The 24,963-nt window shown below is 40.2% G+C and overlaps 1 protein-coding gene across 5 annotated transcripts; it reads right to left on the bottom strand.

The window, feature by feature from the left end:
• Positions 1-1,425: 1,425 nt before the first annotated feature.
• Positions 1,426-24,074, bottom strand: AMPD1 (adenosine monophosphate deaminase 1). 5 transcript variants are annotated; one of them, XM_043460048.1, is made up of 17 exons: positions 23,915-24,015; positions 22,590-22,601; positions 19,489-19,680; positions 18,789-18,969; positions 16,803-16,968; positions 13,539-13,704; positions 10,240-10,459; positions 9,647-9,776; positions 8,403-8,597; positions 7,986-8,117; positions 7,136-7,299; positions 4,406-4,532; positions 4,060-4,223; positions 3,070-3,190; positions 2,241-2,414; positions 1,961-2,071; positions 1,426-1,603 (listed from the first exon to the last, which is right to left on the bottom strand). In XM_043460048.1, the coding sequence occupies exons 3-17, from the start codon at positions 19,517-19,519 to the stop codon at positions 1,445-1,447; spliced, it is 2,241 nt and encodes a 746-aa protein (XP_043315983.1). In that variant the 5' UTR covers positions 19,520-19,680; positions 22,590-22,601; positions 23,915-24,015; the 3' UTR covers positions 1,426-1,444. The 5 variants fall into 5 exon arrangements, with proteins under 5 accessions (XP_043315983.1, XP_043315993.1, XP_043315977.1 ...); XM_043460058.1 differs by lacking the exon at positions 19,489-19,680 and adding an exon at positions 20,184-20,265 and having other exon boundaries at positions 23,915-23,966; XM_043460042.1 differs by lacking the exon at positions 19,489-19,680 and having other exon boundaries at positions 23,915-24,030.
• Between the last annotated feature and the right edge of the window lie 889 nt (positions 24,075-24,963).

The raw sequence follows: 24,963 nt of genomic DNA, 5'->3' as shown, positions 1-24,963 counted from the left end.
TGGTAACAAAGAGGTCAAGGTAAAAGAAAAATCAGGTTGTCTAAGGGACTTAAAAATATTCAGCAAAGAGAACTTCAACTTCAGAAATCAGGGAGAGATTTCTTACACCAGGGCAAGTACAAACATGTTGTTGGAATCACACCTATGCTTAGGACCACCTGTACAGAATGTGGAAGCATGTAGGAATTTGTTTTTAATTTTTTTTTCCTTTTGAAATGTCTATTTTCTGAGATATTTCACAAAATGCTCCTTTTCACATTTGTACCTACTAATGCTGTAACTTCATGCTGCAAACAATTTGATACTAGTTGTAGTCTATAAAAGAATGAGATCTTATTCCTTATACCTTTGCTGTTTACGTATGTACCTGATATTTTAGATGTTTGGTCAGTAACTATTTATTGAATAAGGTGAATGAAGTTATCAGCCCAACCATTAGATGGCAACACAACCATAAGTGTATAGAAGTATAGTCTGGTTAATTGGAATTCCACTTGACCTTGAGTAACAGGAATGATTCTAAAAAGTTACATGTGTAACTTTTCTTTTGGTAAATAAAATCATTTAAAATGTACCACTACTGCTGAGTATAACTTAATTGTGAATTACATTCTTAAAACTAAGAATCCTGGAGGAGGAAATGGCAACCAACTCCAGTATTCTTGCCTGGGAAATCCCATGGATAGAGGAGCCTGGCGGGCTACAGTCCACAGGGTTGAAAAGAGTCCGACACGACTGAGTGACTGATACTCTTCTTGGGGGAGAGATGTGTAATGGCAATCATTTAACTTGTTCTAGTCTTCCTGTTACTGTTAAGTGCAAGCTGTTCTTCCCATTGCCAGAATGTTCCCAATAAATAAGGAATATTTCAAGCAAAAAAAAAAAACAACCTAAGAATCCTTTTGTAAGATAAATTCTCCCTAAGTATAACAACTCATAATTACAGATTTTCTTTATTGGGTTACACCACTTCTGTTTTTGTCTAAGAAAGTCACTCTTCAGCTGTATCCTGTCAAAAGGAATTTTCAGTGGTCTAAATGCCTTTAGCAAGTTCCATGCTATAAATCAAAAGCCTGGATTCTCCCTATAACAAATCATTTGCTTGTATTTTTGCCCTGACTTAATAAATATTTTGCCTGAAAGTCATGGAGACTCTGCAGTCAGACAAACCCAGGTCTCCATTGCTAGCTCTCACTAGGTATATCCTTATATAGGTCATACCTTATAAACTAATACCATCCTTATAAACTAATCTCAGTTTACTCATCTTCCCCAAAATGGGAACAATAATATCTATAAAGTTGTGCAAAGCATTAAATGAAATAATGTCAATGGACCAATATCTAATACAATCTTTGGCTTATAGTAGGGATTTGATAACTAGTAACCATTGCTGTTTATACCCTACAATGAAAATCTCACCCATGTCATTATTTTGTTTGTTTTATTCTCCTGATTTAATGCCTTCAGCAATTAAATTAAGTTCATAGCACCAGGTTTCATAGCGATAGGCCATGCGGATTTGGGCCACATTTGTCCTTCGGATATCATTTCCAGCAGGGCCTTCTTCAAGGTAATTGCTGCCCAGAAACCTTGCTTTCTCCTATAAGAAAAAAGGAAACAGAATGATTGTTGTTGCTTTTTACCCTGATATGGACAATAATTACATCCTCCAGAAAGATTCCTTCCTTACATTAGCTACAGGCAAGAGGAAAACAAAAAACCACTAAGAGTACTCATCCAGTGCCTCAATTAGCATGGTTTGCTGAGAAATAAGTGTATTTTATCTTCCTTGCCCACAGTCCTAGCCAGAGAGAGAGAATAAGTCTTTCTAGACCCTGTCCATAGTAACTGCACATGATTCCTGAAATAATTTTTCAACATGTGTTTCTTCAACTAATTTTTCAATATTCAGGTTACCAAATTCCAGACTCAGAAGGATAATCAAAGGCAGGTCTACCTCATGAGAAATTCCACATTGCAGAACACTGTTTCTTGCCACTTCACACATATCACAGGTACTCAGCTTGAAGACTTGTGCAGCAATGGCATATTCTTCCATTAGGGGCTCCTTGGGTTATTTATTTAAAAGAGGGAAAGAAAAAGGGATGCATTAAAAGAAATAACACACATCCTGCACAAAAGAATAGTGAAATATCATGACTCAACTTTAAAATTCTAGATGGTAAGTAACAGTTCAGCAAAATATACTTGTATTGCTCAAAATTCCATATGTGTACCTTGGTGAAGTGGAATTGCATTGGGTCATCTGTAGACAGTGAGATCATTAGCCCTTTCTGGAGGAAATCTAAAAAAGGATTTCGGGCGTATTCTAGAAATAAGCTGTTGTTACTTAATGGCGACATAGCGATGGGAATCTGGGCTAAGAAAAACAAGTACTGTAACACAGGACTCTGAAAAGGAAAAGTGAAAAAAAATATTTTAAAATATTGGAAAAGGGATGCAAACTAGAAATGTTAAAACCCATGATCTACTTCAGGTTTTAGCTTTCAACAAAATTATCACCTATTCTTTAAATCCTGTTGTAAAAAAGAAGAATAGTTTTTAAATGTAAATACTATTTAGAATAAATTTATGAGATCAGTTTTCAGAAGCATTGAGTCAAACCAAATTGTTTAATTGTCTAAGTTAATGGTCCATCTTAGGCAAAAGAATTCACCGTGAAACTTTTTTTTCTCTACAAGAAAGTTCTGACTCTCCCAAGAGGCGTTTTGAAACATGCTACAACATGAAATCTGGCAAAAACCAGTTGAAGGTAGGCCAAGCCGCCTCGCATTTATCCCTTGTCAGAGCTCTAAAATGAAAGTCAGGAGATCTGCATTAACCCCTCCCTGCCACTGACTAGCTAGGTAATCTTGAGCAAATTCCTTTACTTCTCTGGGCCTCTGTAAAATGAAGTGCAGTAAATAATCTCAAAAATATTTTTTGCTCTCCTTTATTTTGATTCCAGTGTTGATAATGACTTGTGACAAAATAATAAGGAGGAAAAAAGCTATCCCTCTTGCTCCCACAAAGAAGTTAAGGTTGAGAAGAAAGCCTCCAACTGACCTTTTTTAAATTCAGGCCATGAGAGATGTTATCTGCCGTCATGAATGCTGTCATGAGATGAGTAAGGGCTCCAGCTTCCCCACAGTGAGGTCGGAACAGAAACGTGTTCATGCCGCGTTCCCTAGGGAGATGGAGCTGTTATAGGAATCACAGGTGACTGACCAGAACCTGACAACCATTCTGGGCCTGAAGTGATTCACAGAAAATCTGGTAGGAAAAATTAACACTCTGAAAGGGAGTGGGGTATCCAAAGGATTCAGCAAATCAGATAATTCCAGTTCATGCTGTTTAGTCACTCAGTCATGTCCTACTCTTTGCAACCCCATGGACTGTGGCCCACCAAGCTTCTCTGTCCATGGGGATTTTCCAGGCAAGGATACTGGTGTGGGTTGCCATTTCTTCCTCCATGGAATCTTCCCCACCCAGAAATCGAACCTGCATCTCCTGCATTGACAGGCAGATTCTTTACCACTGAGCCACCTGGGAAGCCCAAAAACTCCTCCTAAAACACAGACTTTTTGGAAAATGAGGCAATATAGGATATGAGGTTATGGAGAAAAGTTAAGATTTGATTACCTGAACAGAAACATCTTTGGTTACCACCAAAGTTTACCAATATCACCATGTCATTTCTTCTGCTACTCACACTTTAGGGGGAAAAGGTTTCCAGAAAACCCCCTTATAATAGTCCTATATTTCTTCCTTGCTCAGATATACCAAAATGGGCAAAATGTATGCAATTTTATCATAAATTGCACAGTGATAAGTGTAGATTCCTAAGCTTCCAGAGAAAAGGAATTGTGAAAGTTACTGAAGTCTCCAAAATATCCATCCCCCCTCCCCAAATAAATAAGGAAACTGAAGAAAAAGTCAAGGGAAAGAAATTTCTTCTCTGGGCCAACTGGCAGCATCCCTCAACCACTGAGGGTGCCAGTGTATGAGGAAAGAAGTGTGTCAGATAGATTCTCTTTCCAGTTCTCATCTACTTACTTTCTCAGGCTGTTGAGCACCATGATGTTTGCATACATGTAGTAGGTATAGTAAGTGTAAGATGGGTTCTTTTCCATGGTCCACTCCTGTGGCTTAGGGCTCTTGGAGGAGAACATGTGGCCGCTGTGTTTGGACTCATCATCTACACTGTCGAAGCCCGTAATCTGTCAGGAAAAATGAGCAGGCAATGGGTTTAGTCTGAATGCAGAGACCCAGCCCTCAGACGGACTTTCAGCTCCCAGAGGCAAGGACCAAATGTCAGAGATAGGCATCAAGAATTCATCATGGCTAGGTATGCAGGCTGGTTCATGTGCAGCTTTAGGAAGGCCCACGAGGTCATGCTTACGTGCTTGAGGAAAACACTGAGGTCTGGGTGAGCCTGAGGGTTGATGGTGGCCTCGAACACTGGCATGAAAATATTCTCCAACATCTTTCCAAAGTGTGGAAGGAAGTTCTTAGATCGAAACACATCACTAGAGGCAGAAATGAAGAGAATTTAGGAGGAGAAGATATTGGGACTGATAGTTCAAAGCGAAGCCCAAAGACAAGCAAAGAGCCAAATGCCGTGTTTAAGAAAAGACCTAGTGTTTCCATCCTAGGTCCACCCTGGTATATTCTTCTTGGTTACCCATAAAGAAGGATTCAGTTTGGGTTTGACATTTGTTGTTGTTTAGTCTCTAAGTCATGTCTAACTCTTTTGTGACCCTAAGGACTATAGCCCACCAGGCTCATCTGTCCATGGGATTTCCCAGGCAAGAATACTAGAGAGGGTTGCCATTTCCTTCTCCAGGGGACCTTAGGTTTGGCATAGGAGGTATAAATTTCTTGCTGGACCACATGCACCTATATTATATCTTCTACAAACGCTCTGTGGTAAAAAAAAAAAAAAGAAAAAGAAGAAAAGTTTAAATCTTCACAGCTAAGGCCAGATAGAGAATGAAGAGTATGAGAACTATGTCATGAAAGGGTCAATGATTTTTTTATGTGTGGTATACAAGATGGTGAACATGAAACACTTATCAAGAACACCTCTGATATGCTATAGCCAGAGGCAATCTAACAAACTCTGATACAGCACTTAATATTTGCCACCCACTCTTTTGAGTGGCCAGAAGTATTAGCTAATTTAATCCTCATAACAACACAATAAATTAGGTACCCTTATGAAAGTGAAAGAGGAGAGTGAAAAAGTTGGCTTAAAGCTCAACATTCAGAAAACTAAGATCATGGCATCTGGTCCCAGCACTTCATGGGAAATAGATGGGGAAACAGTGTCAGACTTTATTTTGGGGGGCTCCAAAATAACTGCAGATGGTGATTGCAGCCGTGAAATTAAAAGACGCTTACTTCTTGGAAGGAAAGTTATGACCAACCTAGGTAGCATATTAAAAAGCAGAGACATTACTTTGCCAACAAAGGTCTGTCTCGTCAAGGCTATGGTTTTTCCAGTGGTCATGTATGGATGTGAGAGCTGGACTGTGAAGAAAGCTGAGCGCCGAAAAATTGATGCTTTTGAACTGTGGATGTTGGAGAAGACTCTTGAGAGTCGCTTGAGCTGCAAGGAGATCCAACCAGTCCATCCTAAAGGAGATCAGTCCTGGGTGTTCATTGGAAGGACTGATGCTGAAGCTGAAACTCCAATACTTTGGCCACCTGATGCGACAAACTGACTCATTGGAAAAGACCCTGATGCTGGGAGGGATTGGGGGCAGGAGGAGAAGGGGACGACAGAGGATGAGATGGCTAGATGGCATCACCGACTCGATGGGCATGAGTTTGAGTAAACTCCGGGAGTTTGTGATGGACAGGGAGGCCTGGCGTGCTGTGATTCATGGGGTCGCAAAGAGTCGGACATGACTGAGCGACTGAACTGAACTGAACTGATGACCCCATTTTAAAGATGATGAAACTAAGGCACAGAGAGGTCATGAAACTTGCCAAAGGTCACACAGCTAGTAACTGGTAGAGTTAGGATTCAAGTATAGCCAGCCCAGGGCCAGGGCCCATGCTTCTAACCACCACACTTCACTGCCTCTCTGTCATAATAATATTAGACAGGAAGTTTTACTCCATTCAAAAAAGTTATTCTTTTGGGACTTTCCTGGTGGTACAGTGAATGAGAATTCACCTGCCAATGCAGGAGACACAGGTTCAATCCCTGGTCCAGGAAGATTCCACATGCCATGGGGCAACTAAGGCCATGTGCCACAACTACTGAGCCCACATGCAGCAACTGCTGAAGACCACAGGTCCTAGAGCCTCTGCTCTGCCACAAGAGAAGCCATTCCAATGAGAAGCCTATGCACTGCAACTAGAGAGTAGCCCTTGCTCTCTGCTACTGGAGAAAGCCCACACAGAGCAACGAAGACCCAGAGGAACCAAAAATAAAATAATAAACAATAATTTTTTAAAGTGTTCCTCTTTTTTTTTTTTTTTGGCTAAAGAGAGAGGCTAAAGCTCTTATATTGTCACAGGGCACACAGAACACAGAGGCAGATGGCCAGACAATACACCAATACTTAAGTTAGATAGAAGATCAGTGATACAAATATCCCTGAAGGCAATGAGTAATTAGCAGGTGATAATACCATTGATAAATAGCCATTGATTATAGAGAACTTGAGCACTTGTAGATGAGATAATCAGCAGACAGTAGTTGAAGTTCTGATACAAGAAAGCTACACCCCAGTACAGATGTGCTTGGGAAAGAAGAAGCTGGACACAGAAAAGAGGACCGAAAGAAAGAAAGTGTACAGTAAAATGTACGTAGTTTTTCTCCTAGCTAAGTTTTAATCATTCTTAGTAAGTTATTTTGTGATCTGCATCAAGTGCCCTGTTTAAAAAAAACAACCTGGTTAGAAAACTGAACTGAAATGATCTTCCTACCTGCTGTCTGTGATTAAAAGTGCTAAACCTAGAGTGGACAACACCAGGCACCCACCGGGGACCCAGCACCGAGTGCCGTTAACAAAGCTTGTGTCTGTCCAGACGTGCTGCCCGCTCTTTGTTCATGTGGAGGAGGCAAGGGCAGGTGGGCTGAGGCAGGCTTTAGGGTTTCCGGTGAGCAGTTACGTACTAGATCCTGGGGACCTGGATCATCCATGTCATATTGGGGCAGTAGACGTGGTTTTGGACGAACCAGGTGGAGAGTTTGCTCCACTCCTCAGGACTGCGGCCATAGATGGACAGGCGGGGCTCAGCGTGCTGGTACTTGGCCTCCACCAAGTCTGCACCGACCTCCTGCAAAGCCAAGAGAGGAGTCCCTCAGGAGTCTATACCTGTGGGGTCTAGGGAGAGGAATCTTCTTAGGACCTAGAGGTCCTAAGAAGAACAGAGGTCATGAGAAAGGAAGGCAGAGGAAAACTATTAAGGTTAAGATTTAAGGAGACCGACAGGTGAGGGGCATCTAGTTGGGGTGAAAGACTGATGGGACCTGATGGAGTCCACAGAGAGAAAGCGTCAGACTACAGATGATGCGATCCCAAGGCACTGCTGCAAATGAATTCAACTTTCATATGACCCTTATCTCCCAAAACACACATCTCCCAACTGCACCTGTCATTCCTGTCTCCTAACGTTCAAGTGTCATGAAGATCAGGGTGGGTTCTGATCCTGACTCTTCCCGAACTTACAACTCCACAAGTCTAGAAGAACCACGTCCTTAATCCCTAACCCACACCCTCAGCTTCTCTGTCCTAGGAATCAAGGCCTTCAAAAATCATTTCAGTGGATGTTTCACAAGAAATGACCCCATTCATTTGTGTAGCGCCTGACCCAAGTGACAGCACTCTCTCTCCCGCCTGCTCCCTCCTTCCCCTTCTTCTTCCCTGCTTCCGTCCCCCCTTCCTTCTTCCTTCCCTCCCTTTCTTCTCCCCCCTCCTCAAGAATCAGGCCAGGTACCATAGATCTGGTTGGTTCCCTCTCACCTTGATGATAGTGGCAAAATATTCCCCATTAATGTAATTGTCTGTCTTCAGGTAGAGGTCCCGTAGCTCACTTGCTCCTACGGGATTGTATTTGTCATTGAACTTATCAAAACGCTGGAAAGTCTGACGTCCCTGCATCAGGAAACAAGAGCACAAGTGTATCCTTATCAGAGCTGCCTGGACACAGAGAGTTAGGGAATGACCGCAAGGAACTGGAGCCTGGTATAAGGGGAAGGGCTTGGGCTCCAAGAATGGAATACAGGATAGCTGACAATGAGGGAACCTTGAAATTGTGCATGGGTTCTTTCTGTCAACATGGTAAGCCCACATGGTTAAAAGAGCTCTGAGAAGGGAGTGTTTGTAGGAGAAATGCTTGTGGGTTCTGAGTATTAGATGAAACTGACATTATCAACTTACAGCATGAACATCCAGAGAATCAACAGTCAGGTCGTAGGGATGCATTTTTAATTTAGCAAAAAGTTCCTTTAGGGTCAGATTTTTCTCCTTGGAGCTATAGACCACTCTGTCAGCATCAATTTGGTAAGATTTCTTAATAAAGCGCAGTAGATGTTTCTGGTTCATACAAGCAGCTGCATGGATATGAGTGTCCACCTGTGTGTACATTCAGGTCAAGAAAAACCAACAATCCTTAATGCTTAGTTACGCTTCTCTGTTATAGGCTACAGTGCCCACAAATCCCACTGTGCTAAGAGAAGGAGTAAACGATAGGGGTGTGACCTGACAGTTGGTATAGGTGGTCAAGCAAGAATGAACACATAGCACCTTTTTGTGCCCTTGTAAGAATGTGAATGTTTAGGCTGGATGAAATAATATTGCCTGCTTCTCTTGCATATCTGTAACATCCAATTTACTTCCTACGTTTGATCCACACAAAATTCTTGGGGACAATTTTCCACCCCTGAGACACAACTAGAAGTGAAGTAGTTGCCAGAGTTTTCAGCCCCAAGGGGAGAAATGATTGAACTAATGCATCCATGGTACAGTGATGACACTTATGAGTTAGGTATTTTTATAAGAACAATTTTATAAGTGGAAGTTTGATAAATTAAGCAATTCGCCCAAGTGTACATGGATGACAAAGCCACGATTTGGTCCCAAATCTCTGTTCATATATTTCCTACTCCCACGTCCTTGCAATCATTTAAATGATCAGAATGCATCCTTGAAATGTTTGTAGTTGATTAGTTTTCCACAAGGTTTAGATCATTTGATATTCACAATCCTCCTGTGAGCTAGATTGAGCAGATATATTTTCCAATTTTACAAATGAGGGAACCAAAACTCAGAAATATTTAATCACTTCCCCCAATGTTTTACAGTCAGGAAGTAGAAGAAAAAAGACTAGAATGAAGATCTTCTAAATCCTAGAAGAGTGGCTTTTGAGGTTTATTTGTTTTTGTTATTTTTGTTGTTGATGATAAGTATAACTTTCATGGCAATAATGTGGCAACCCTTTCTATGTGGAAAACAGCAGGAAAGGCATTTGCATCTTTTAGACATCATCTATTTGCTTTCACTAAATTCCACTGAATCTGCAGAAATTTTAAATTAATCAGAAAAACAGGATCTTTCTTATCTTGTTCAAGAAATAATTGTATTAATGTTTCCAGGAGTGATCTCTGAGCAGCAAACACGTTTACCTTCCTGCAGTTGTAAAAATCCCGGTGAGGGTTGTTCTTCAGCTCCTTCAATTCATCCATCTCGTTGAGCATCTGATGGACCTGGAACTTGGAGGAGAGAAACTTCAGGCGCCGATGGGTATAGGTCTTACTGTGAAAAATTAAATCACATAATTGTAAAAAATTTCAGACATTTAAGGCACAGTCAATTTCAAAATCATCAGTGGTACCCTTATCACCTTTATCACAAACAATTATGTTTGTTTCCAAATGGAACTGACTTATTCTGCATTAATCTAATTTGAAAAGTGTTGGGCTTCAAGCACTTAATCTTTTCATCAAAGTTGGACATAAATAATAATGAGGGAAGATTTGGGTTCAAATCCTGGCTTAGCCACCTGTGTGACTTTGGGCAGATTACTTAACTCATCAAAGTCTCAGCTTATAAATCTGGAGTTATAAAAAATACCCACCTCATACAATGATTATGAAGAGTGAAAGAAGTAATGCACTTAGTGTTTAATGTGTGTTTGAACATAGTAAGCTCTTAATAAATCCTTAGTCTTACTATCAGTAGTAGTAACAGTAGCAGTAGTTCAGGTCTTAACACTTACACAGGTCCTTGGGCAATTAAAGCAAGTAAAAAATTCATATCATCTAAGAATCTGTCCAGATTTGGGTAAGGAAGTGGCTTGGGCTCATCTTTGCTGGCTGCCTCTTCATTGGGATAGACGTAAACGACACCATCCTTCATTTTGAGCTGATAACCCAGATTTTCTGGGAGGTTATCTGTTCGGAAAGGGTCTTCTCCCTTCTTCATAGGAGGGGTAAAGACTTTTTCAATAAAACACACAATAATATATCAGCATATAGAATGAATGACCACATAAAAATAGCCAAAATTAAATACTATAAGATCTCATTTGTTTGGAATTCTATATGTCATTAAGTTGTAATTATCCAAAGCCAAGCTAAAGTTCATTTTTACATTATTTTCCAAATGTGACTAATTTAGTAGTATAAAATAAGCCTAACATGTTATCTAGTGCAAAAATGATTTTCAAGTTCTTTAGAATACTGTTTAATTTGCTATACTACTTACAAATAATTTTAATTATTTAATAAAGTTGTTTATCAAAGTCTTCCTGACAGAGTATTTTATTAACATATGAGATGATTGCATAGAAATAAAAATAGAGTTAAAAAGTAGAATTTGGACTTTTCCCTTATTTAAACGTCTCTATCAGTCTTTATTTAGAACGGCTATTTTTTAATAGACTTGATTGTTTAGAGTGGTTTTAGGTTCACGGCAAAATTGAGCACAACGTGCAGAGTCCTCATATACCCCTATCCTCACACATGCATAGCCTTTCCCACTATCAACATTTTAAGTCAGAATGGTACATTTGTTAGAAACAACAAACCCACACTGACACATTATTATCACCCAAAATCCAGAGTGTTTACCTTAGGGATCACTCTTGGTAGTGCATATTCTATGAATTTTAACAAATGAATAATAACATGTATCTGCTCTCATAGTATCATGCAAAATAGTCTCCCTGCCCTAAAATCCTTTGTGCTCCATCTAGAGTGGTTTTAATACAAACAGAAATATAAAATAAATTCTAAACATAATTCTTGCTGTACTTATATTTCCCACCTTGTAAAGCACATGCAATTTTTGCTAACGGATTTGAGAAGGGATAATGTGGATGAAAGTCCCCTTCTTTCCACTGCTAACAATTTCAACCTAAGAAAGCTGAGGACAAATTCCACATTGTTACAGGCTTTAGAGCACTCCTTTTACTTTCAACAAGTATATGTCCAAGGCATCAGAAAATCTGCCATTTGCAAGTAATGACTAAAAGGTCAGAGTAAGAAAAATAATATAGAAAGAAAAAGCTTGCATATTTTCTATACAAAGCTGAGAGATAAGGAACACGAAAGAAATAGTACATTACTGCATCAAATATCAACTTTCAAATACTTACACTTACACTTAAATATACTAGAGATATAAAATATAATTTAGGAGAAACAAAGGTGAGACAAGCAACCTAAATGTCAATATTATAGAAGATGAACAAACCAATCCAGTTATCAAACTGGACACATGTTTAATATGATTTTAATAATCAAAGGAATTAAAGAGAGGAGGTTCTAGAACTGGAAATCTTTAACAACATAGTTTAATAGTTAAAAAACCTTAAATATTTGTCTCATCTGAAATTTCACTTCTAGAAGCCTAATCCTAAAGCTAAAAAGCAACTGCACAAAGATGATTTATTAATGATAAAGATGCTTATCATAACCTTGTTGGAAGTAAATTTTTAAAAGTTGGAAATCTAAGTGCTTAAAAATAGGAGTTGATTACATAAATTATGATATAATTATACTATTGAATTTATTAAATTTTTAAAATTTGTTTATGTTTAAATAGGTACTTTATACTGCTGCTGCTAAGTCTCTTCAGTCGTGTCCGACTCTGTGTGACCCCATAGACGGCAGCCCACCAGGCTCCCCTGTCCCTGGGATTCTCCAGGCAAGAACACTGGAGTGGGTTGCCATTTCCTTCTCCAATGCATGAAAGTGAAAAGTGAAAGTGAAGTTGCTTATTCGTGTCCCACTCTTAGCGACCCCATGGACTGCAGCCCACAGGCTCCTCTGTCCATGGGATTTTCCAGGCAAGAGTACTGGAGTGGGGTGCCATTGCCGTCTCTGTACTTTATACTAGACAGAAAGTAAAAAATGAGACATGTAAATAAAATGCTATGGAAAGTCAAAACGTGTAGCTTATTTTTATCCAGAGGTCAGAGGAAGGCAGGAAATGATAATGTTTGGGCAGCACCTTGAAGGATGACATTGGATCTGGACATGCGGACACATAGTAAGAAAACGAAGGGAAGGGCAGTGGGACACAGGGAACCGCTCGGAAACAGTGCCGGCGCAGGAATGTGCTGAAGTACATGGTTTCCCCAGAGCAAAAAGTTCAAAGGAGGAGCAAAGGAGGTAAGGTTAGAAATAGACTGAGTGTGCAAGTCCAAAAATAAGTAATAGACAAACAAAAGATAGAGACTTTCCTGGCAGTCCAATTGTTAAGACTCCACGCTTGCAGGGGGCATGGATTTGATTCCTGACTGGGGAGCTAAGATCCCACATGCTGTGCAGCGTGGCCAAAAAAAAATTATCTTTTTAATTAAAAACAAAAACAAAAACAGAAGAAAGACAGATGGTAGACCTTGAATGCCAATCTAAAGACTGAACTTATTGGGGGAGTCATTAAAGACTTTTGTCAGGAGAAGGATGTGCTCAGATTTGTGTTATAATAACTGGTACCAAAGTGAGGATGAATTGAGAGAGAATAAGGTTAGAATTTAACAGAGTAATTAGGAAGCTACTGCAACAATCCAGACAAAGAGAAATAGGGGCCTAAATTTAGGCTTGGGGAATGGTGAAGAGAGGAGGTTCTGAGAGATATTGTACAGTCTGAATCAGATAATTGGGCATTATGGGGCAGAAGAGAGGATGGAGCTGAAGATGACTATGATACTTCAAACTGTTTATACTTATAACCTTAAGTTTATAAACCATGAACTTATGGTTTAGACTTAAAACCATGGGAGCATATTTAATCATTAGTAGTTAAACCTAAGGGCTTTCTTGGTGGCTTGGTGGTAAAGAATCTTCTTGCCAATGCAAGAGACTTAGGTTTGATCCCTGATCCAGGAAGATCTTCTGAAGAAGGAAATAGCAACCCACTCCAATATTCTTGCCTGGGAAATCCCATGGACAAAAGAGCCTGGTGGGCTACAGTACATGGGGTTGCAGAGTTGGACATGACTGAGCGACCGAACAATAACAAGTTAAACCTCAAACTATATTCCAGAAATTATATAAGAAAATTACTTACCTGGATAGAAGTTCTCATTTGCTACCCAAGCCTCACCATCAATGTTCCTCAGGTATTTGGAAGGGGTTTTTGGAAATCTCTGAAATGACTTCTGCATATACTTCTCCCGTATACACAATGCCCGATAAAGACCTTTGCAAACCATTTCAAAATCTTCAACTGTAACCTACCAAGAAAATTTCAGAGTAGCACCTATAAAAATTGCAGAAGTGGGTAAAGCTTGTCTTTGGCATCTCCCAGCTCTCCCGCTGAGCTGGCCCTGCTGAGCCTCCTCTGCCCACCCGGCTACTTCCCATTTGACTTGAACCCTGGGTCTCCCTCCACGAGCAGGTCCAGAAGTTTTTTAGCTCTTCTATTTCTACCAAGACATATCTGTCCTATGAGTCTTTCCTTGAAGTCCCATGTTTGTTTTTGGTTTTTGTTAGATATAAGCAATCATCCAACAAATATGATGAAAAGAACCCATTCTAACATGGAAAATACTTCTTCCTGGTGACAAACAAACATTTTAAGTATGCACTTGTGAAAATAGTACCTCAATTGAAAGACAAAGTTGGTATAGCTTGAGAACTCAAACCACTTGCTGGTCAGTGTGGGAAATACTGGGGGAGGAATAAGGTGTCACACGGCCTTCAAACCCTGCCATGCACACACTGCCTTCTGTAGCTAGAGACAGACAGAACATCATCCTGTTAGAACTCATTCTTCGGGATGGTTTCAAAGAGAACTTAATCTGGAATTACAAATAGAAAGACTCTAGAGTAAAAATTTCTTAGAACTGCAGCAAATTTCCTAAACTGGTCTATTTCTCTTGCCCCATACCTGACTCCCAGCCAGGCCTGGCATGCCCAAGAAGTTGTAATTTGAAATCATTGCATGCTCATCATCAGGGCCTGACAACTTTCTGGGACCAACCCCAACATAAGCTTGCCCCTGATGGTTTGAGGTCCAGCTATTGATCCTAAACAGTTGAATTCTTTTAAAGACCTGCTGACCTTAGCCAAGATATTCTGACAGGGGTACTAGGTCTAAGGGGTCTGCTTCCAAGGGCATGCTTGTTTCTTTGCCATCTAACAGGCTACCTATCAGCTCCTTGAGGACAAGAGCTGGATCTTATTCACCCTCGCATCCTCAGCACTTAGCGCACAGTGCCTGGCACAGAGGAGGTGCTCAGTAAGGACTGATAACATTGAATCGGTTGTTTATCTAGGATGAATGGCCTTGGGAACCCTAATTCCCCCCTTTACCTCTCTGTTCAGTTATGAAGGTGAAGACTGGTTCAGGTACAGACCATGACCAGGTGAAATGCAGCTCAACACATTAGTCACTTTCAGCCAACAGGTGTAGCCACATACTTGGTTCTTTAAAAACTCTAAGTCAAGGTTTTAGGTGCCTTCCAGCTTTTATAGGAGGAGAAGCTACTCCCTGACTTCTGAGAACCTTGTCCTTTTTCTCATCTTCTTTCTTTTCATTCTTGTTTTCATTTCCACCAAGCACATAGGGGTCGAGTTTGACTCTTAATATTTGTGGTTTTATGGAACTTTGGACTCTTCCAAACTACTATTAGTATATGTGCTGCCGAAGCGAGCACGGGCTCTTCCAAGCTATTATTAAACATTTCATTTCAATTATCTAGCATCTAAAATCTCTGCCGCTTGTAGAGCACACATGTTACCACACAGAAAACAAATAAAGAAAAACAGTGTCCATTTTATTGCTCTGTCACTTTTTTGGTTTGTTTTTAATTGGAGGATAATTGTTTTACAATGTTGTGTTGGTTTCTGCCATACATCAACATGAATCAGCCATAGGTATATATGTATCTCCTCCCTCTTAAAATCCCCTCCCACCCCACCCCACCCCTTTAGGTTGTCACAGATTGCTCTGTCACTTTTAAATATCTTGGGACTAACACTAAGTGGGTCAGTTACATGAGAAGAGGGCTTACGACTGGTCATTAAAACTATATTTGGAGCATAGACTGATGGCTAAACAGAAGTTTCACCAGCATGATGCTGATTCTGCAAGCTCGTGTGGCAAAGATTTATTAATTGAACAACTGTTCTGGACAGAACAGGCAGATCAAGTTGTTTGCAACATGAGTTTACTATCTCTGTGGCATACTAGTATCTGTTCCAAATAGTAATCTACTGTGTAAGCATCTGCAATGAAATTGGAGAGGACAGTTGGTCGAAAAACAATAACCCCATGAGAAAGTTCTAACCTCTCTCTCATCTTCTTTTCTCAGTCTCTCCACGCTTCTTTCCTCTTCTCCCTCTCTTTCTCCTGCTCTGTTTTCTTTGATTGGTTTATGCTACCTGCAGCCCTTCTCTCTATCCTGCTCTGAGTACATGTTTCTACCAAGAGCCTCCATGCCTTCCTGAGGCTCCCTGTTTTGCTTTATCATACCTCAGTGAGACTATATCAGTAGCTATTCTCTTTGGTTCTTTTGCCAAAATTTGTCCACTGTTTTCTGTAACACACATTCTGTAACACACAGTATGTAGCCACATTCTACTGCATATTCTCATGGGCAAGCAAATAAGATAAAGGAAGAGAAATTATGTGAGATGATCAAAACAAAATAGAAATATGTCATAGCATGTTGCAAACAACAAGTTCCTACTGTATAGCATAGGGAGCTATATTCAATAACCTGTGATAAACCATAATGGAAAAAAATATATATTCATATATATTCATAAGTATGTTCATATATATATATATGTGAATCACTTTGCTATACAGCAGAAATTAACACAACATTGTAAATCAGTAATACTTCAATAAAATTTTCTGACTTCCCTGATGGCACAGTGGATAAGAATCCACCTACCAATGCAGGGGACACAGGTTTGATCCCTGATATGGGAAGATTCTACATGCCGCAGAGCATCTAAGCCAAAGAGATGCAACTACTGAGCCCATATGCTGTACCTATTGAAGCCCTTGTGCCTAGAGACTGCTCTGCAACAAGAGAAGCTACAAGGAGAAGCCCGCTCACCGCTACAAAGAGTAGCCCCTGTTTGCTGCAACTAGAGAAAAGCTGTGCAAAGCAATGAAGACCCAGCACATCCAAAAATAAGTAAAATAAAATATTTCTCGAATTCATAGCATATTGCTATTGAAATGAGATAATGAAGGATAGCAAAGGGCAAGTGAGCTTACACTTTCCTCAAAAGGAAGGGGAGGAAGAAAAGAAGCTGAAACAATCAAGTTAAGTATCTCCCAGCAGCTACGTCTGAGAGGTAGGAAGCAACTCACCCCAGAGGCATAATCACCAGTGATCTGCACTCTCTGAAAATCAGGCACGGTCTGGTAGGTGGGAGATGAAGAAATGTATTCATCGATGAGGGACAGTTTGGTGGAAGATGTTTCAGTTTGTGGAACAGACAAACTAATAGTCTTCCGTCCGAAGAAACGCTTTTTTCTGAGTTTGAAATTGAAAAATAAATTAAGATTTCACTTTATCTTCATTTGGAGTTTCATTGTGATAAACTTGATGTTTTATTATTTTGAAACAATTTTATTTTGAGGACAAACAGTGAAAATTCAATGTGGGCTGGGAGTCAGGAACAGAATCTAACCAAATGGTAGGAGGTGTCACCTAAGTGTCCCTCTTTTCCTATATACCTGGGAATAGTGGGCCTTAGGAAACATACTAGAAGATTCTCAGCACAACACTGTTCTGCACAGTGCAGAACAGCCAGTCTGGGCATTGCCCCCTCCCAGCAGAACAGCCAGTCTAGGTGTTGCATAAGCACAGGCCGTGTCACTTAGTATCCTTGCCATATTGTGCATGTCCCTTAAATTCTGTGAACTTGTCTCTCTATCTAAAAAAATGGTGTATTAATGTCTACTATATAGGAATTCTGTGAGATTTAATGTCTATAAAATGCTTAGCACAGTACCTGGAACTTGTAAGCTGCTTAATCAATTTTCCTTCCTCAAATCAACATGTCTTCATTAAGTTTCTACTTTGATACATATCCTGTGTGAGGTCCTACAGGGGATACTAAAGGAGGTGGATTACTATTGTTTCCTTGAGAGTGACAGTGAAAGTCTCCCAGTCATGTCCGACTTTCTGCAACCCCATGGACTATACAGTCCATGGAATTCTCCAGGCCAGAATACTGGAGTGGGTAGCCTTTCCCTTCTCCAGGGGATCTTCCCAACCTTGGGATTGAACCCAGGTCTTCCGCATTGCAGGTGGATTCTTTACCAGCTGGGCCACCAGGGAAGCCCGTTCTTTCTTTAAAGACATGAAATCAAGGGAAGGACAGCAGAACCATTTTTCCCAGTGAAACTGGCTGGAAGCGGGGGGTGGGGGTGTGAGGGGCGTGCTATGAGGAGGGAGTTCCAAGTAAGCGGTCAGTAATAGGTTTGAAGACTAAACTGTGGCACACAGCAACAGGTAGTGAGTACTAGAGTGATTCAAATAAGGGAAAATAGAGTTTGTGGAGAGGGATCTGTTCAGGGAAGGTAGTAACTATGCATCGCAAGCATAGGATGGGCAGGACATGAGGGCAGAAATAGAGGGCTGTATCCCTGAGGCCTCGAGGAGGTCAGACTGGCCAGAGGGAAGGATTCCTGTCAGGGAGCACAGCAATAAGGTTGACTAAGGACAGAGTCTGAAGATGAGGCTCTTGAGTTCCAGTTTCTACACCAATAGTGTAGAAATTGAATGAGTGCACAGTAGCCATCACCCACTTTGTTTTGGAATAATCACAATAATCACATGGTAGATAATTTCCTCTTGTTTGGGTGGATGTGTGTGTGATCAGTCGTGTCCAACTCTTTGTGGCCCCATGGACTGCAGCCCGCCAGGCTCCTTTGTCTATGGAATTTTCCAGGTAAGAATACTGGGATGGGTTGTCATTTCCTCCTCCAGGGGATCTTCCCAACTCAGGCATCAAACCCACGTCTCTTATGTCTCCTGCATTGGCAGGCAGATTCTTTACCACTGAGCCACCTGGATAGGGCTTGGGTGGATAGGGAGGCTTCAACTAAAGGCAGATGAAGATGAAAGTAGGAAGGCCACTGTTTTCTTCTTTTTTAGTCTTTGTCACTTTGCCCTAGGGTATAGTGTGTGTGTGTGTGTGTGTGTGTGTGTCTGGGGGGGTAGGGGGATTTTTGGTTCTGGCAGAGTTTTTCCTCCAAGTTGAATCATCATTCAGAGTGAACCATTGGTCCTGACACTTCCCCTTACTTGTGTCCCAATGTACAAAGCATTCCCCTTACACCGCTTACCTCCTGCGTTCTGTAGGGGTGGACTGTGTCTCCAGATGGATCATGTGTGCAAACATCTCATGTTGAGAAATTGGACAGATATCATCCACATCAAAGGGGGAAATCTCATGACGGCCTCCCTCATCTTTGACTTCAGAGGCAAACACTTTTTCAGCAAAGCTACGCGTTGCATCATCAATAGCTAGAAGAGGTTTTCACGTGTTAGTCTTCAAGCACTTTCTCAGAACTCACCTAACGGTTTCTGCTACATGTAAGGCACAGTGCTAAGGACGGCCCTGGATACATGTGTGCCCTGCTCTCTGACAACTGTGCCAGAAACTTGATGGAGCTTAATGCCTATTTTCTCTTTAGTGGGTTTCTGTGTGGGTAGCGAGGAAACTCACTCTCAGAATCACAAGTCAGATTCTTACAGCACACTTTGAAAGTGAAAGTGTTAGTCGCTCAGTCATGTCTGACTCTTTGTGACTCCATGGACTGCACGCTGCCAGGCTCCTCTGTCCATGGGATTTCCCAGGCAAGAATACTGGAGTGGGTTGCCATTTCCTACTCCAGGGATCTTCCCGACCCAGGGATCAAATCCAGATCTCCTGCATTGCAGGCAGATTCTTTACTGTCTGAGCCACCATGGAAGCCCGCAGCACACTTTAGGAGGGTCCTAAAGATGTGATCGGGCTCTTATATGATTAGCAGCTAAGATCACCTGTTTCTGGTGGGACTAAGTTTGATTTCATAGTAACTTTGCAGCATAGTCCTTCCCATTAGGTTGGTAGAGTTTTTCTGATGGTTTTGAAGCTGTGGAGGGAGTTCCTTGGTGGTCCAGTGGCTAAGACTCTGGGCTCCCAATGCAGGGGGCACAGGTTTGATCCCTCGTCGAGCAACTAAGATCTGCATGCTTCAGGGCATGGACAAATAAACAAGTAAAATAAAGATGTGGTAGGGTTGTTGATCTTTGGTGTTTTCTTACTAAAGAGAGCCAGTGATATCAATAGTTTTGAGGAATAAATGTGTACTTTAGAGCCTTTCTTCCTCCTAGGACAGAAAGTGTGTTGCTGTCACATATCACAACCTCATTATTTTCAAATCCTGACATCTTGGTGATGTCAGGGGAGGGAGTCACTAAAATTTACTGCCCAGTGTTGGGAATCCCATTTCTTGTGGACATGTAGCTTCCATAATAAATGAACTTTGGAATGGCAATTTTACTTTTACATTCCCATTCTTACCATGTGTGGAAGAATGATTTTTAGCTTGGCAATGAACAACCCCAAGACTTTCAGGAGAAAAGAGAACCAGTTTTATTGTATAGGGTGGTGATGGCCATCAAGTGTCTGCTTTTCTGTTAAGTTCCATTGTATTTTCCAGATACCCAACTGTTTCCATCTGAGTAGTCATTACCTCTGATATTGGACTGGCCCAGTAAGATCTCAGGGAAAAACCTTAGTGAACTTTCTAGTCAATCCAATACTTGTAAAAATCTCTTGGCATTTCCAGAAAAGAGCAGGGAGCAAATAATGAGAATGGCATACAGTTAGATATTTGGAGCAACAGTAGCAGACAAAAACATTCTTTATGTAATAACAAAGCAAACTGCAGACATAAAGATAAATCCGCCCCCAACTCTTGCCCCATTGACATCTATACAAGTCTCCAAAATGACACATTTTCAATTATAACTTAGGTAAGTGTAATGTATTCAAGTACTGTTCTGTACTTACCAACTCCTACACCTTCTTCTGCTTCAGTTTCCTTATCAATAAAGTGGCAATACCTTTACCTACAAACCTTACAAGGCTCTTGGGACATCAGGTGAGATAATGTATGTGAAAATGCTTTTTTAAAGCATATTTTAAAGGAAAATAAAACATCAGATTAAACTGAATGATATGATTTGGTAGCATTGATCAGACAAATATTTGGTATTTGGAATTAGCTTTGGGTTATTAAGAAAGTGATAAATGGAATGGCTTAGTATAGGCGGAATCATACACTGGAAATGATAGTAATTGACTCATAACTTCACCAACTCTAACGGTCAGGTCAGCCAGTTTTCAAACCTGGCTCGTCACAGCAGAGTAACAGAGAAGCCCACTACGTTGGCTGAACTTCATGCATCTATTTGTCTCATTAAACTCAAGCACTTCCTGAAACTGAAAAGCACAGTTGGATGCTATGCCTAGTGTTTTGGCAAGCACCATGATCCATGAAGGAACAGACAAAACACTAAGTAGATACATTTGATGGCCTGAGAATGCCTCCCCATCCCACAGCCAACTGTTCCCCAGAAATAGTATCATTCCTCCCTCAGCGTCATAGGCAAGCACATGCACCTCAAGGATGAATGACAAGCAGAAGTCAGAAGAGGTTTCATGCACCATGGAGAGCAAATGGAAATAGGTCGGTTGGCTATGATGATGATGAAGAGGAGGATGAAGACGAGTGTGCAGCTGCTTTGTCATGATGGGTCAGTGGCAGAGCTGTTGGAGGCCTAATCCTATTTGCTTGAAATTTGGCTCTTCCAAAATAAGCATCCATTATTTGGGACTGCACACATCTATTTGTTTCATGTCTTTAAACACTGTTTTTTACTAAGGTTGTATCTCCCTAAGTCACTATAGACAGTCGAAAAGTAGAAACTCTACTCTCAAGAAGTAGCTTACATTAACACCAAAAATTATACGATTGATAGTTCCTTCCACTAAATCAACCAATTGTTTTACCTTCATGTAACACAGCTGAAATCTGATTCCTAATTCAAGAGCTCTGCCTTCCAAAAATACTTCAGGGAGTGGTGGTGATTAGAGAAAGAAAAAATGAAACTGATATTTCAAAAGGTGAGTAGATAAGATTGGGTGACAAGCTAATTTATGGGGTCCCTTGGGTTTGTATAGATAATCGCCGAGTTCTGTTTTGAGCATGTTTGAGATAATGGAACATCTGAGTGGTAATGTCTTGAGGTTAAGACATCCACATTTAGATAGAGAATAGGTAAGAGGACAGAAACAAGAAGAGTGGTGAAGCAGAAAAAACCCTGGGCTACAAGTGAGGAAAAGTGTCTGTGACAGCTGTGTGGACTTGGATAAATCATATAATCACTAGGAACCTCAATGTTCATCATCATAAAAGAGGAATGTTAATAATAATAATGTCAACTTCAGAGACTTGTTTAATAAAGATTAAACAAGAAACTACATAGTACTATCCAGAAGTTGGGGATTATTATTATTAACATGGAAAGTGCAAGACTCTTGAGAAAAGGAATATCATGCTTGCTTTTTCACCCAACAGGTCCAGAAAAACATGCTTATTTCTCAGCAGTGCTTTATTAATATGTAGGAAAGATGGGTCGTAGGCCTCTCATCTGCCACATCACATCTCAGAGGAACTCAGAGGCATCATGAGTACTATTAGTCAGTCAAAGGACAAGTCTGATTTGAGATGGAAGGTAGCATACATAAAAAGTTACAATTTTATTTAAAAAATGGGATTTTATGTTATCTGATAATAAAAATGCACCATGAGAGGGTTTACTAAGGCAGAACTCAATAGATCCCCTTAGCTAATGTCTAAGCGTCTTTTTCAAAAATGTAGTTTTTTTGGTTTTTTTTTTTTTTGAGTCAGGATTTCCATGAGTTCATTTGCTATGCTTTGGAAGATCTATGGTCATTATAAACCTTTGATGGCTTTCAATGGTATCATTAATAAACACTGCTGAAAAACACCCATATTTCTGAATTAAAGAATAGTATCCTTACAATATTGATACTTTGGCAAATGGCAGGAAAAATAGCCCCAAATACTCACGTTTTTCTTCAGCTGTATGAAGTAAAATAGAACAAGATACAATATGTGAACAACTTTCAGAAATCATGGCTACTAATCAGTGCTTTGGAATAGAAATAGGTAGGTTGGTACAAGGAAGGGGGGGGGGGAGTGGGATGTGTTATTAGAGCTCATTCTTCCATTTTTCTACAACTTGCTGCCATTAGAAAACCCTGGGGATGTAGTCATCATATACTTCTTCATTTTCTTTTCCTTTCTAACCTCTCTTAAATTTAGGTTTATAATTTTAAAGAAGTACTCTTTGTAAAATGTGATTTTTAAAAACATGATCAAGAGGGATGGAAAATCTTATACAATGCAGATAGCAAGTAAATGAAAATAGATAATTTGGTAAACAATTAAGTAACACCTACCAAGCAGCTATTTCTGAGAATCTATTCTACTGAGATAATCCTTAGTGTGGAAAAAACTTAGGTACAAATATTATTGTCAGAGCATACTAATACTTAAAAAAGTCATAAAGAACCTAAGGGATTGGTTGAGAAAATTGGAAATATTATACAACCATTTAAAATGATGTTTAGGAAGAGTTTAGAGTACCATGATAAATGATTAAGTTATCACGTGAAGCCAAAAGAAGGACAGGATACAAAGTCACCTGTATAATATAGTCTCAACTCTGAATGTGTTTTTTAATTCTTTACACTTGCAAAGAATATAGTTTGAAAGAAAAACACTAACATGTTAAAAGTGTTATCTTTAGATGATGGGGATGTGGGTTTTTTAAAAAATTACTCCTTTTCTAAATTTCCCAAATTCTCTAAATGAGTGTTTATTACTTCTATTTTTCAGTGAAATTTCTTTTATTTCACATGAATCGTGTATTACTTTTATAATGAAAAAGACTTTTATTATTATTTTGAAAATTATTCTGTGTATAAACCTGGATTATGAACCATCAGAATATACAGATTGGGTTAAAACTACTGTTATTCTCATGATTTTCAGCTAATACTATTGCTAAAGACATTATTTATGACTCTTCTCAGAAGTGTGGCAGCACAGGTTTTGTTTAGACTAACAGAGTAGATAATGAATATCTTACATAGTTTTCTACCAGGATCATCAAGGATGCTACTACGTGATACAGTTTTAGAAGATTACCTCCCTCCTAAAACTAAAAACCAGAAATCCTTTGAAAACCTTGTCTCGTCTCTTCCTGAAGTGTATTATTAATTAAAAATACTATGAACCCCAAATAAAGGATTCCCAGACCTGAAATGGTAGTTAAAGGAATGATTGCATATCAAAAGAATTGAACTCTCCAAACACTTTTGCACACCTACCTGGAAGTTTCAACAGAGGCATTGTGCTGGGATCCTGTGTTCTAGGGTAGCACAGCAGAAACGAAGAGACACCACACAGGAGGGATGACTGACTGACACTATGAAACACGCTGACATTCATTTTATTATTTTGCTTTCCCCCTGTAATTTGACCCTTCTCTTCTAAAAGGAGACAGATGAGCTATAGACCTATTTATAACTTTAGGCATTGACAGTGAATAACAGGTGAAGCCTTCAGTGTTTACCCTGGGATTTTAGACAAGATATCTGTGGTAGGCCAAGAACTGCATTTCAATACTCTCTAAATCTTCCTGCGGATTGGGTTCTCTTAATGCATAGTGTTCTTCTCTGACTGGACCACTGCTGACTATTTTCCACCCTAGTGGAACACAATGAAGTCTTGCAGGCTCTGGAAAGTCAAAGTTCTCAGGATTTCAGTCCGGAGAACAGCCATGGTGAATATGCTGATACATTCATCAAGCTCTCCACACACACACACACACACACACACAAACACACTTTCGTAAGATATATCCCTGACTTAGCAGAAATTCACCTGACAGAATTTACTTAATAAGTTAAGTGGTAAATTTATGTCAAATCTTTAAAAAAAAATTATTTGCTTATTTTTGGTTGCACTGGGTCTTCCCTGCTGTGCCCAGACTTTCTTTAGTTGCTGCGGGCAGGGCCTACTCTTCATTGCAGCGTACAGATTTCTCATTGTGCTGGCTTCCCTTGTTGCGGAGCACCAGCTCTGGGTGCACAGGCTTCAGCAGTTGCAGCTCGTGGGCCCTAGAGCTCAGGCTCAGTAGTTGTGGAGCACAGGCTTTAGTTGCGCCACAGCATGTGGGACCTTCCCAGATCAGGGACTGAACCTGTGAAATCAACCCAGAATACTCACTGGAAGGAGTGATGCTGAAGCTCTAACAATTTGGCCACCTGGTGCAAAGAGCCGGCTCATTGGAAAAGAGCCTGATGCTGGGAAAGATTGAAGGCAGCAGGAGGAGAAGGGGACAACAAGGATGGCATCACTGACTCAATGGACATGA

The sequence above is a fragment of the Cervus canadensis genome, chromosome 2, assembly GCF_019320065.1.
Source record: "Cervus canadensis isolate Bull #8, Minnesota chromosome 2, ASM1932006v1, whole genome shotgun sequence".
Classification (NCBI taxonomy): domain Eukaryota; kingdom Metazoa; phylum Chordata; class Mammalia; order Artiodactyla; family Cervidae; genus Cervus; species Cervus canadensis.
This window is presented reverse-complemented; position numbering and strand designations above follow the sequence as displayed.

Coding starts and splice junctions, on each gene's coding strand:
- AMPD1 (XM_043460049.1), bottom strand. CDS start 24,035: ATGAATGTCAGCGTGTTTCATAGTGTCAGTCAGTCATCCCTCCTGTGT. Junction 8,118..8,402: donor ATTCTCTGGATGTTCATGCT/GTAAGTTGATAA, acceptor TTCCTGATGCAG/GGACGTCAGACTTTCCAGCG. Junction 7,300..7,985: donor ATTTTGCCACTATCATCAAG/GTGAGAGGGAAC, acceptor TTGGCTTTGCAG/GAGGTCGGTGCAGACTTGGT.